Source organism: Rhinopithecus roxellana, chromosome 12 (assembly GCF_007565055.1).
Source record: "Rhinopithecus roxellana isolate Shanxi Qingling chromosome 12, ASM756505v1, whole genome shotgun sequence".
NCBI lineage: Eukaryota > Metazoa > Chordata > Mammalia > Primates > Cercopithecidae > Rhinopithecus > Rhinopithecus roxellana.
Window position 1 is genome coordinate 28229482 of NC_044560.1, and position 14150 is coordinate 28243631.

The window sequence follows — 14150 nt, forward strand, 5'->3', positions numbered from 1 at the left end:
GCAGTGGCGTGATCTCGGCTCACTGCAAGCTTCACCTCCCGGGTTTATGCCATTCTCCTGCCTCAGCCTCCTGAGTAGCTGGGACTACAGGCGCCCGCCACCACGCCCAGCTAGTTTTTTTTTTTTTTTTTTGTATTTTTAGTAGAGACGGGGTTTCACTGTGGTCTTGATCTCCTGACCTTGTGATCCGCCCGCCTCGGCCTCCCAAAGTGCTGGGATTACAGGCGTGAGCCACCGCACTCGGCCTGTTTTATTCTTTTTATTTGGCATAGTATACTAACACGTGTCTATCCATCCCTCTGTATATTAAACGAAAGGGGCATGAGTCCACACTGAAACCATTCGCGCCAATCCAGCATCATGGAGTTCCTTCCCTTTGGCTGTGTGTGGCTTTCCTCTAATAGTGAGGAGTCTGGTTATCGTTATCGATAGCGGCTTCCACAATTTGTTCAACCCTAGTATAAAGTCGCTTTAGAATTGCTACCCTGTACTCTGGTGGAAAACGAATACACCAACTTGAGTACAGTGTTTGTGCACATTCATAATTTTGTATTTAGCCCTAGGAGATCCAGTTGCAGCGCTGTTTTCCAAAGCTACTGAGCTCTATTCTTCCCCACCCCTTCCGTGTGTTTAGTCCTGTCATCTGTAATGCAGTCAGATTCACTTGTCACAGCCTGCATCTCATCTTGGGTTCTCTTTGCATTTTGGGGTGAGATGGAGTGCACAAATCTGTGGGTTCTGGCAAATGCACAGAAAGTTGTGTATCCATCACCACAGTAACCAAAAGAACATTTCCATGACTTAAAAATGTCCTTACATTGTCTCCTCTACCCAATCATAGTAAATACTGATCTGTTTTCCAGAGCTAGAGCATTCCAGAAAGAACGCTTTTCTGGAATGGAATTGTATAATATGTAACCTTTTGGTTCTGCCTTCTTTCACTTAACAAAATGTATTTAGTATTTATATCTACAATGGTCTGTGAATCAAGTTCATTTCTCTTCACCATCGAGTAGCATTTCACTGTGTGGATACACATAGCTTATCCATTCTGCTGAATGACATTTGGGTTGTTTCTGTGTCTGGCGAGTAACAGTGTAATAAATATTCACATACAGGTTTTCATGTGAATTTAAGTTTCTATTTCAGTTGGGTAAATCACTAAGAATAGAATTACTAAGGTACATGGTAAGAGTATGTCTAACTTTATGGGAAATGTCAAACTTTCCCAAAGTGGCTGTACAATTTGGCATTACCTCCAGCAACGGGTGAGTGTTCCGGTCCCTCTGCATCCTTGCCAACACTTGGTACTGTCAGTTTTTAAAAAAAATTTAGCCATTCTCAAAGATGTGTAGTGGTATCTCACATGGTTTAAATTTTTTTGTCTAATGACTTAGGCTCAGCATCTTTTCATGTTATTTGCTGTTTATATATCTTCTTTAGAAAAACGTTGTTTCTAACTGGGTTGTCTTCTTGAGTTTTGAGCGTTCTTTATGTACACTGGATATAACTTCATTATTGTATATAAAATTTGCAAATATTTTGTCTTTTCATTCTTATCAGTGTCTTTCAGGTGTGTTTGCATGCGTTCAAGGTGGTATGGTCATAGTTACCAGTGTCTTTCAAAAAGGGGAAGTTTCACATTTTGATAAATCCCAACCTGTCCTTCTTTTCTTCTTTCTTTTGTTCAGTATGGCTAAAGACTTACAATTTTATTACCCTTTGATTTAACTTAGTTTCTCTTTTCAATTCCATTGGTATCTGGTCTTTATTATTTCCTTCTTATTGCTTACTTGAGATACAATTTGTTCTTCTTTCTCTTATTTTTAAGGAGGAAGCTTAGATTACTGAGTCGAGACCATTCTTCTTTTTTCCATATAAACACTCAATGCCGTATATTTCCCTTTAAGCAGTGTTTTAGGTATATCCCATATAGTTTTTGTTGTCTTTTCATTTTGTTCAGTTCCAATTTTTTTGAGACGGAGTCTCGCTCTGTCGCCCAGGCTGGAGTGCAGTGGCGGAATCTCGGCTCACTACAAGCTCCGCCTCCCAGGTTCACACCATTCTCCTGCCTCAGCCTCCTGAGTAGCTGAGACTGCAGGCGCCCACCACCATGCCTGGCTTTTTTTTGTATTTTTAGTAGAGTTGGGGTTTCACCGTGTTAGCCAGGATGGTCTCAATCTCCTGACCTTGTGATCCGCCCACCTGAGCCTCCCAAAGTGCTGAAATTACAGGCGCGAGCCATCACACCGGGCCCAAAATGTTTTTATTTCCCTTGAAACTTCCTCTCTGACCTGTGGATTATTTATGAGTATGAAGTTACTTAATTTCCGAACATTTAGGGATTTTCTAAATACTTCTGTTACTGATTTCTAAATTTGATCTATTATGGTTAGAGAATAAACAGTGTATGATTTCTTTTCTTTAAAAATGTTTTAAGATTTGTAATATGGCCATAATCTGATCTGTTCTGATGAATGTTGCATGAAAAACATGTGTTGTGTTGTTGGGTCAAGTGTTCTATAAATGTCAGGCAGACCTTGCTGATAGTGTTGTTCAGGTCTTCTATAGCATTACTAATTTTCTGTCTACTTCTTTTATCAATTACAGACAGAAATGTGAAGTCTCCAATTATCATTGTGAATTTGTCTATTTCTCCTTACAGTTTTACAGCTTTTACTTCATGTATTTTGAAGCACTGATATTAGATGCATAAACATGTAAGACTATTCTATGTTCTTAAGGAATCAACTCCTTTATCTGTTATACAGTCTCTCCTCCTAACTCTGCTAACATTCCTTATTCTGAAGTCTACTTTGTGTAATGATAATACAGCTTACCACTTTCTTTTGATTTGTGTTAGCATGATGTATCTTTTCTACTCTTTTGCTCTTAACCTATGTTTATTTTCACAATGGGTTCTTGTAGATAGTATGTAGCTGGATCTTTTCATCCAATTTGACAATTTCTTTCTTGTAAATTAGTGTGCTGAGATTATTCATATTGAATATGAATAAATGAATATGATTCATATTCATATTCAATACATTAGTGATTGTTGATATTGCTGGATTAAAATATACCAGTCACTAGTTGTTTTCTATTTGTTCCATTTGCTCTTTATTTTTAAGTGTATTTTTAGAGATGAGGTATGGCTATGTTGCCCAAGCTGGACTCGAACTCCTGGGCTCGAGTGATCCTCTCACCTCAGTCTTCTTAGTAGCTGGCACATGGCACCACTCCCAGCTTCAGTTCCATTTGGTTTTGGGCCACCATTTTGGGTTAAGTGTCTTAAATTCCATTTTACCTCCTCTATTAACCTATTATTTATACTTAAAAAAATTTTCAAATTGTTTTTCTGAAGTTTCCAATATATATTCTTAAGTACTTAGTGTCTACCTCCAAATAATAAAATACTGTTTCAAATACAGTATAAGGACCTAATAACAGTATATTCCCAATACCTTCCACCCAACCTCTGTAGTATTATTGTCACAAAGATTACTTATATATACGCTATAAATCCAGTTTGCTGGTTTTGCTTTAGTCCATTACCTTTATGAGTAATTTTAAAAATTAAAAAATAGAATTTTTTTTATCTTCATTTATTCCATTTCCAGTGCTTTTCACTTCTTTGTGTAGATTCAAGTTTTTGGTCTGGTATCATACTCCTTCTGTCTTAAGAAATTCCTTCATCAAAAATATTTCTCAACATTCACATATGACAACAAATGTTTTTCAATCATTATATGATTGGCACTGTTCTATTTATTTGGTAACTATTCTGAGTAAGGGGTAAAATTCCATCTGGTGTGTCTGTGTGTATCCCTTTAAAAATGATTTGTACCTATCTACAGAGTGCCTAGATTTTCTCAAAGCACTATCCACAGAGACATTTCTCTATTTATGTTATAAACACAGTGTATTTCTCTATTTATGTTATAAACACAATATAATCACTGACATGGGAAAATTTATGTTCATGTTTGCAAAATTACATGGTCAATTGTAAAGCATTAGCAGCATTAGAATTCATCAAGAGATGATAAGTGGAGACTTGATAGACAATGTCTGTTTTTAGACAGCTTGAAAACTATATATTTTTGGTACAAGTCTGTATTTGGTAATATTTTCTTCTAATTTCATTTAAATACATCATCCTGTTTTGTCTTGAAAAAAAAAATTCCTTTAGCACTTCTTATGGAATAAGTGTGCTGGAAATAAATTCCCATAATATTTGTTTGAGAAAATCTTTATATCACCTTTATTTTCTTGAAGATCATTTTCACTAGGTACAGAATTCTGTGCTGACAGTTTTTCTGGTTGAAGATGTTACTCTACTGTCTTTTTAGTGTGCATGGTTTCTGAAGAAATGTCTGTTATAACTCTTATCTTTGTTTCTCCATACGTAATCTTTTTTTCTGACTGCTTTCAAGATTTTCTTTTTTCCATCAGTTTGAATATGATATGCCCAAATGTTTTGCTTTGTTTTTGTTCTGTATTTAACTTATTTGATGGTCTTTGGCTCTGTAAAAAATTCTTGACCGCTATTTCTTCAACTATTTCTTCTGAGATTCCAATTACACCTATGTTGCATAGTTTGAGGCTGTCTCCAAATTCTTAGAATGCTCTATTCTGTTGGCTTCATTCTTCTTTCTCTGTTTCAGCTTGAATAATGATTCCTTCCCAGGCTGCGTTGAATGCTATTGAATGTGTTCCTCATCTCTGGCACTGATGTTACAGATGTTACATTTCCATTTGAGGGTTTCTTTCATGCCCATCTCTATGCTGTGATTACCCACCCGGCCCTGCATGGTGCCCACTTTGTCCACTAGCCTTTAATGCATCATTCATAATTATTTTACGTTCCCTGTCAGATAGTTGCAACTTCTGTGTCCTATCTGAGTCTTGTTCTGATGATGATTTTGTCTCTTGGGAGGGTTTTTTTTTTTTCTTTTACCTTCTTGCCCATCCATATGCTACATAATTTCTTGTTGAGAACTGTGTAACTTGTGTAGCATACAGAGACTGGGCATGCCTTTCCTTCTTTAAGACCTCTGTTCGAATTAATCTAATTTTTAGGCCAGGTTTGAGTATTGTAATGGATTTACAGGATGTAGAACAGTTTTCAAATTCCTCTAGTTATACCTTTTGCCTCAGCTGGTGGCTGGTTTGGTAGGTAATTTTTTTGTTTTTTCTCAATATCTGCTCCACTTTCAGCTTTTGGTCTTTCCTTGTCATTGTGCCTCGGAGAGGGTCTGTCTTCTGCAAGTTACTTGACTCAGGCTGTCAGTGCGCTGGAATCCAGTGCTGCATCTTTCTTCTCCTTGCAAATATGTTTCTCTCCTTAAATTTTAGGCCTGCTGGCTGCTCTGTAACCTCAGCACTCTGAGTTGTCAAGAAAGGTCTTGAACTTGCCTTTCATCCAGATTTTTCTGTTGTAAATTTGGGGTGATGCTGTTTCTGGCTCTCTACATCCCTGAGAAGAAACTGGAAGCAACCTCACTCTGAACCTGTTCAACTTACGGGTCATCTTCTCTCACTCAGGCATTCCATCACCCTAGACATGGACACTTACTTTTCCTGGATTTCCTCAATGATGTCTCTTGAAGCTGGCCTCTGTACATGTAGCCAAATGGGCTTTACATATCCCTGTTGTTCCTTGCCCTCCCATATTAACTTTTAAAATCTCCCTTCTTATTCTACCTTAAAGCATTATTTGCTCTTATATTGTAAGAAAGGTAAACATATAAATTTTAAACCTGAAGTTCCCATAAAGCATGTAAACAATGATCATGCTTAACTAAGCATTTTCCTTTTCATTGGTATATATCTCTAGTCAATTTCTAACATTTAAATCATAACATTTTAAAGTTGTATCTTCATGTCTCTCAAGTAAAGAGTAAGTATAAAGGTTTCTTAGCTCTTTAAACTTGTAGGTCTCCAAATGTTAATAAAATCAAGATCTCCCAGAAACATTGGTTCTCCAAAGCTGTACCAAATGGCAAAAGATCTTCCTTCTTCTTCAAAGTCACATCCTGTGTGTGCTATTAGAGCCAAATATAAGAATCTGTCTAAGGAGTGGGAACATTTCAGTTTCTAAAGCAGCTGCGTAAGCACATGGAATTACCCGCAGCTTCAATTTTATAAAAAATCAATGATGGAATATTGCCGTCTACTTAAAGATACAGCCTTCAAAAAAAAATAGTACCAATGGTATTACAAGATCCATGGTAGATGATAAGAAACTGAATAATGCAGGAAGTGAGAAGGGAAGTGAAGTGAGAAGGGAAGCTATTCTGAGGACAGAAGTCAGTATGTGAAATTCTGATACTACCATGAGATCCTAGGCCCAGGCAGCTGTGAGTAGGACTGGCAAGACCAGACAGTGAGAAAAACATTTAGACATTTTAGCTTTAAAACTTCCTAAAAGAAATAGCACTGCCAGGACATGGAATAATAATCTATATAGTAAAAATTGTATTTAAGATAAATTTTTCTGCAGAGCGGGAATGTGGGGGTTTCGAGGGACAAGAATAAAAAAAGCAGCTGTTATTCCTGTCTTGTGCCCTTACATGTAACAGCAGAAGAAACCAATGGAATGCTCACCTTCCTATCGAGGTGAACAGAAAAAAATGAAAGAACAGGACTTGCTCTATCTGGGGAGTCCTATAGGCTCCACTATGGTTTGAATGGGTGTGTCCCCCATGATTCTTATGTCGGAACTTAAAACCCAATGTGACAGTGTCAACAGGCACATGTTCCCATGAATGGGATTTGCAACCTTTCAGAAGGGCTAGAAGGAACTAGCTAAGTCTCTTCCTGCCTTTCTGTCCCTTATGCCATGTGAGGACACAGCGTTTGCCCCCACCCAAGGAAGTGATGTTCTCTGAGAAGCAGAGACCTGGCCCTCACTAGACACTGAACCTGCCGGTGCCCTGATCTTGGACCTCCCAGCCTCCAAAACTGTGAGAAACAGGTTTCTGTTCTTTATCCATTATCTAGTCTCAAGTATTTTGTTACAGCAGTACAGACTAAGACGGTTCCCAGTGATGTCACCTATGGGAGCAGCAGTTTGACTTTTTGTGCTATAAATCATGTCAAGTCCTGAAACGTATAGCTGTTATCATTACTGACCTTAGAAATTTCACCCAACTGTGTAAAACGTCTACATTTGACAATGATAGAGATTAATAACATTTAGTGACCAAGATCCATCACAACTTCCAAATTATATTAACATTCAGGAAGAAAAATGAAGGGAAAGTTAGCTAAATTTAAATGTCAATCTAATTTGATTTCCATATTATTGAACTTCCCTATGCCATACAATACAACTAGGTTAACTTTTTAATATGATGCCAGTTTTAGTACTGATCCAGCTCTTTTGGAGTGCTCCTCACCTCATATTTGAGAAAAGTAAATACACGTCAAGAAAAGAGCCAAAGTTTTTCGCTGAATTTAGGTCACAAAGATTTCTGTTTGAAATGACGAAAGGGATTTTCATTTTAATATACTTTATTATTTAAAATGCATTCTAAAATCCACTCTTTTTGTTTCAAGAGATGCCCATGCACGGAGGAAAATCTATGATTTGTTGGTATTTTCAAGAAAAGTTAAGTCTTCAGTAAAAGTGAACTGCAACTATTACAAATACATTCTAATACCATTTACTTTCAAAACAGTATTTGCTGTTGCCATTATTATTACTACTATTACTATTGCTATTTAGGCAAATCAAGAAATATGACAAGCACCAACACAGGGTCATGACTTTATGCTCATGAATCACATATGTGACATCTATGTAGAGAGTGACACCCACAAGAGGAGATCCTTGGGGAGGACTCACCATCATCATTTGCTGACTCACCACCACCATTCCGTTCTGTGCGTGTCCCCGTCACTGGCTTGAATGATGATTTGGCCATTGACTCGATGTAGAGCTGCTGACCCAGATTCTTAATTTTGTTGACACTGGCATAGACCTGCTGCAAGGTCATCTTAGGGAAAGGAAAGATAAAATATGTTTCAAAAATTACGAAAATGTCCACTAAAAGATACATAAACAAAATACACTTAGCTTCTGCTTCTCTGAAGACACAATGATTAAAGCACAGTAATCGTTTTAATTCAGTTTCCTGCACCATGCCACAGGATACTGGTACCAACAAATAGTAAATAAATCTGTTCAAAATATGCTAATTTTTAGAATGCATACAATTAATTCAAATATCACTTTCCAAAGGTGGTATCTTCTTTTTACAGACATTTTTCCCAAAGCAAAATGGATGAAAATGCCTGTTATCAGATGAGGTCTTCGAGTCAGGAATATATACTAAGATGTTACCACATGCAGAACTGAGGTAGTACAGAAAACACAATGCCTGTATAAGGATGTGACATAAGCCCATGCACCTGCTCTGCCTTTGTCTCTTCCACACAGTGACCGCTGGCCTCACTGGAGGAGGCGATGCTGACAAGCTGCTCCTGCGACCCGCTGCTCCCCAGGCTCCCATAGCCGCTGGACACACTCACGTGAACTGGCTAGAAGGACAGAGAGGAACAAGTCCAGAATTGCTGGGTGTCTAAATGCAGCCACCTCAGAGCTCATCTAGAATCATCTAAAAATTAAGATGACAATTTCTGAAATCCCCAATTAGGTGTGTGCAGGTTAGTACTTTTAACGCTGACACGAAAGGCACTCCTCTGTCATTTCGGTAATTCTCAAGGGCAAAGTCTTATGTTCTAGACTAGGTAGGTACTTCCAGGACAACACGTTGTTAAAAAGCCATAGTATAATTAATTTTTTAAACCTGAAAATAAACTCTAGTTCTCTATGTCCAGTTTAGAATAGAGAGAACAAACTAAATATATATTGTACTTTTTCCAAGAACGTGGCAGGTATTTCATGCACCCTGGAGATTTTACGGGAGACATTCTGAAAACCACTGAGAACAGTTACTCTACGTGACACCATCAGTTCTATTTCCCACTTATTCACTGAATCTGTTGTAGAAAACACCTTTGGTATTTCTTCTCAACACACGCATTTCCCCACTTTTGCCTTACAATAGTTAAGAGAAACTGAGACCTACCATCTCTCTCCTCCCATCTTTAAAACTGAAATTATTTAAAAAATCCTGAAGCCAAAACCCAAAGGCTGAGCCCACTGGTGCCTCTGCAGTGTAAGAATTCTCTCAGTCACTTGGTTTGCTGTCTTACAATGGGTTCTTACAAAAATATTCTGTGTAACACAGAATAAGGAACAAACAATAAAATTTAATTTAAAAACGAAAAGAGAAAGACAAAAATTTCTGGAATGCAGAGGGCAAAGATTTGTTTCCCTTTACAGTTTATTTTTGTCAAGTGACTTTACTGAGCATTAAAACAAAACACAATTCGGGAATTTTGTATTTTTAAAAATCTCACCTTACCTGTAAGAGAAGTTTGTAAATTTGTTCTTGTAATTCTGTTACGTCTTTGTCATTATTGTTCATCTTCTTAATTTCGGTAGCAAAAACATCCTCGTTTAGTGGGCTCCTAGAAAATTCCCAGTGAGAGATTGAGTCAAACAATTTAAATGTGAAGTCGAAAGTGATTTTTAATAGACTATTCCAAGATAGATCTATGCTTTTACAAAACAATTCTTTGACTCCTAAAAGAAAATATGAGGCTAGAATTCTACCCATGGAGGTACAGAAACTAATAAGAGACAAATGAGACATTAACAGGCCCCTTAAGTTTCTCTAAAGCACTCATCTTTCTGTAATGATTTCAGTGCTATTTATGTACAAATCTAAAATTAGTGACAAGTAACCTCCTTAGCTACTAAAATATCTTCCGCAAATAACTGGTTTCAAAATTTGACAGTAACTGAGTAACTTACTATAAGAATTTTAAAGGCCCCAAGTTTGCCAAACAACATTTAACGTTTAATGCACCTAACACTTAAGTTATCTAATTAAGACGGTTCTGCAATCCACCCTAGTGGTGAAAATGTAGCTATTACAATACCTTCGGTCTGTCTTACACTCCAATTTTAGAGCATCTATGACCCGAATACAGTGAATGGCACACATGCCAACAGAGAGGATCACAAAGAAGGGAAGGAACTGATGTCTACTTGGGACCTTCTATGTGACAGGCATTGTACTAGTTTTTTTTTTTTTTTTGAGACAGAGTCTTGCTCTGTCACCCAGGCTGGAGTGCAGTGGCATAATTTCAGCTCACTGCAATCTTTGCCTCCCAGGTTCAGGCGATCCTCCTGCCTCAGCCTCCCGAGTAGCTGGGATTACAGGCACGTGCCACCATGCCCGGCTAATTTTTGTATTTTTAGGAGAGACGGGATTTCACCATGTTGGCCAGGCTGGTCTGGAACTCCTGACCTCAAGTGATCCATCCGCCTCGGCCTCCCAACACCGCACCCGGCCTGTACTAGTTTTTATAACATACAAGAATACCTAACATTTTGAAAACCCTTATTTTCAAGTGCTTTACAAGTATTTTCTCCTTCACCTGATTAAATTACATTTTCCAGGTGGCCTGGCAGGTAAGGGGGAAGCAGGTGTTCACGAAGGGACCAGAGTCTGGGCTCCAGAGCCCACACTGTGTGCCACCACACTGTACTGCCTGTGGGTACCTTGGTAAAGCAAGTCCCATTCATGAGGCACACTGAATCAGCTGCCATCAGCTCATGGAGTCCTCACAACAACCCCGGAAAGCAGGAATTATCCCCAATACGCAAAGTCAGGGGATGAGGTAGTCTGAGGAACTGGCCCAAGTTCACATAACTGAGAAGCAGCAGTTAGGATTTGAATCTGCCTATGTCTGACCCCCAAGCCTGGGCTGTCCTTTTTCATTAGGCCAGCCTGCCGTTTCTCAACTGATACATGCAGCTCAGTTACCTAAAAACTGAAACAGTTTCCCAAAGGCAGAAATTATCAAGAAAATCACAGGATGCTGACAGTGTCATAAAAGCAGTCAGGAATACCGCCACGTGTAGGGACTATTCACTCACCCTGCGCATTCTCATCACAGTGGAACAGCTGCACCAATTGCCTTTCTCTCCCTTAGCATCTAGCCTGTATCTAGATCAATATCTATCTGCATGCTGTCAGGTATACCATATGTCTGTGGCAAGCAGTACCTGAATATATAACCTTATTTCACAATCTGACACACTATACGTTTTATGTAACTGTCTCCCCCTATATCCCACTGCCAGGTAAGCACCACGGGGTGAGGTATTTTGCCTATTTTGTTCACTCCTGGATCTTCAGTACCTAGAACAGTGTCTGGTCTATAGCAGGCACCCACTACATATTTGTTAAAGGAACAAATACATGATTGATTGATCTGGGAATAAAAGTACACTTGGTTCCTAATATAAACACATTGTGAGCTTGAAAACCTTTCAGAGGTATTTGGAATTTATTTTTTGAGTGAAATGGAAATAGAACAGATTGCTTTATGAGATTTACATATTCCTAGTTGTGAAAATTTCTGCAAAACTAAATTGTGTATGTATACATATTTTAAAGACAGGGTCTTGCTCTATTGCCCAGCCTAGAGTGCAGTGGTGCAATTTTGGCTCACTACTGCCTTGAACACCTGGACTCAAGCAATCCTCTTGCCTCAGCCTCCTAAGTAGCTGGGAGGACTACAGGCACGTACCACCATGCTCAGCTAATTTTTGTTTTTACATTTTTTGTAGAGATGGGGTCTTGCTATGTGGCCCAGGCCAGTCTTGAATTCCTGGCCTCAAGTGATCCTCCTGCCTCAGCCTCTCAAAGTGCTGGGATTACAAGAATGAGACATTAAAGTGTTTTTTAAATCAGTAATTATGTAATGCAAAACTGATCAATCTGCAGACAATAAGGAGACAGCCTTCATGAAAGAGCAATAAAAATGCCATGAAATATTACGTTGCTGTGTATGTGAAGTGAAGTAGGAGTAAGAGAGAAAACTTGGCTGCAGTCTCCACTTTCACTCCTCCCCAAGTGATCCCTGGGAATGTTACTCTAGCTCACTCAGTATGGATTTTACCTATAAAAATGAGACTGAGGACACCTGACCTGCCTGCGTGCAATGCTGCTGGGAAGGACTGAGAGAGATGGGCAGGGTCCCTTGCTAAACAGTCTCGCAACCCCCTTCCCATTTCAACTGTCACACTTACCAAACTCTAGTTATATATGACAGTGCCATTTTTATTTACTGTCTCTCCCATTACAGTGTGGGTTTCCTGATGGTAAAGAGAACGTTTTGATTACCATCACATTCTTAAGGCCTGGTACACTGTCTTACACAGAGCTTTATACTTTATAAATATAATGAATAATTATTATTTTATGAGCAAGATGAATACCTACTAGACCTTAAATCCTTTCCCTCACATAATCTTTGTTGTTAAGATGTAAATACTGGTGTAATTTTTAAAAATACTGAAAACATTCTGAATATTCACAATATTCACTGTTGCGTAATTTCACATATATTTCATCAAAGAACTGAAAAGAGAGCTTCAGAAATCTAGGCTGTATCTTTAACTCTGACTGGGGCCGGGGAACACAGACCATCAACGAGCCCCAGATGGAAGCCTCATGGAGGCATCTTACTGGCTGTGGTTTCCTACATTCATGCCAAGCAACCATCGGATTTCATGTTCATTTCCCAATAGGTTTCCGTACTTGGGGCGGGGAGGTTGGGAGAAGGGACAAAGTCCTTTCTGAGCAATACAAATGGTAATTACTTGGCAGCTGTATCTCCTAATAATCAAATTCGTTTTCTAGCACAAATCAGTCTCATGAGTTAGGGCGGCCAGGAGCCCATTTCTTCCATTAAGTTCTAGACGTGCTCTGCAGAGAGGCCAAACCCTGGAGTAGAAAGAGGTAAGAGCAACCTTGAGACCTCTTCTCACAATGGCTCTGCACATCATCTCTACTGTAATATTAACAGGTGATTCAAATACGTCTTACTGGTGGTTCTCAGTTTCATGTTCATGTAGACAATGCTGTATAACAAGATACCAAAAAACATTAACTTCTCAATCTCAGCATGATACTGGAGTCAAGTAAAATTTCCATGCTTAAAAAAAATAGACATCAAAGGGAAACCTAGCGCCAGGTCAAAAGGCCTAGAGTTCAATTAAAAATGGACCAAAGCGTTGGGCATGATGGCTCACACCTGTAAGCCCAGCACTTTGGGAGACCAAGGTGGGCGGATCATTTGAAGTCAGGAGTTCAAGAGCAGCCTGGCCAACATGGTGAAACCCAGTCTCTATTAAAAATACAAAAAATGAGCTGGGTGTGCGCCTGTAATCCCAGCTACTGGAGAGGCTGAGGCAGGAGAATCGTTTGAACCTAGGAGGCGGAAGTTGCAGTAAGCTGCGATCGCGCCACTGTACTCCAGTCTAGGTGAGAGAGTGAGATCCTGTCTCATTAAAAAAAAAAAAAAAAAAAAAAAGGACCGAAGATTCAGGGGCCTAGGGGTACTGTAGCCTACAGGAAGTAGTGGGCCGGGTTGGTCTCATTCCATTCCACATGATGCTGTTACATGGACATGCAACAGCAAGCAAACAAGCCAGTGTCGGCTGTGCTGCCAGGAAAAGAAGTATTAAAAAATGGACACAGGCCAAGCACAGTGGCTCACACCTTCAAAATCCCAGCACTTTGGGAGGCTGAGGCAGGAGGATGCTTGAGCGCAGGAGTTTGCGACCAGCCTGGACAACATAGCAAAACCCCATCTCTACAAAAAATACAAGAATTAGCTGAATGTGTTGACAGGTACCTGTGGGCCCAGCTACTTGGGAGGCTGAAGTGGGAGGATCACCTGAGCCAGGGGAGGTTGAGGCTGCAGTGAGCTGTGACTGCATCACTGCATTCCAGCCTGGGCAACAGAGGGAGACCTTGTCTCAAAAAAAAAGAGACACAAATAAGTGGAATTTGATGGCAGAAGGCTGATATAAAAAGTTTTACATGCTCACTAAAGAGATATTTAAAATAGAGAGGAAAAAAACAAAAAAAAAAAAAAGAAAAAGAAAAAAAAACCTGTAGGTCATAGTATCTACACATAACCGAAATTCATATTTTATTTCCTTTCAATCCTCTTTTCCTTATTTCATAGTATGTTTATGTTTTAAACATAATTAT

General features: G+C 39.1%; 1 protein-coding gene across 5 annotated transcripts in view; it reads right to left on the bottom strand.

The window, feature by feature from the left end:
• Positions 1-14150, bottom strand: part of PER3 (period circadian regulator 3) — a 62443-nt gene that overhangs the window by 28119 nt on the left and 20174 nt on the right. For all 5 annotated transcript variants that reach the window (XM_030912760.1, XM_030912759.1, XM_030912758.1 and 2 more), the window contains exons 11-13: positions 9438-9543; positions 8419-8547; positions 7853-8003 (exon numbers count right to left, since the gene is read on the bottom strand). In XM_030912760.1, the coding sequence (XP_030768620.1) occupies positions 7853-8003; positions 8419-8547; positions 9438-9543 (386 nt within the window). The remainder of the gene's footprint in view (positions 1-7852; positions 8004-8418; positions 8548-9437; positions 9544-14150) is intronic.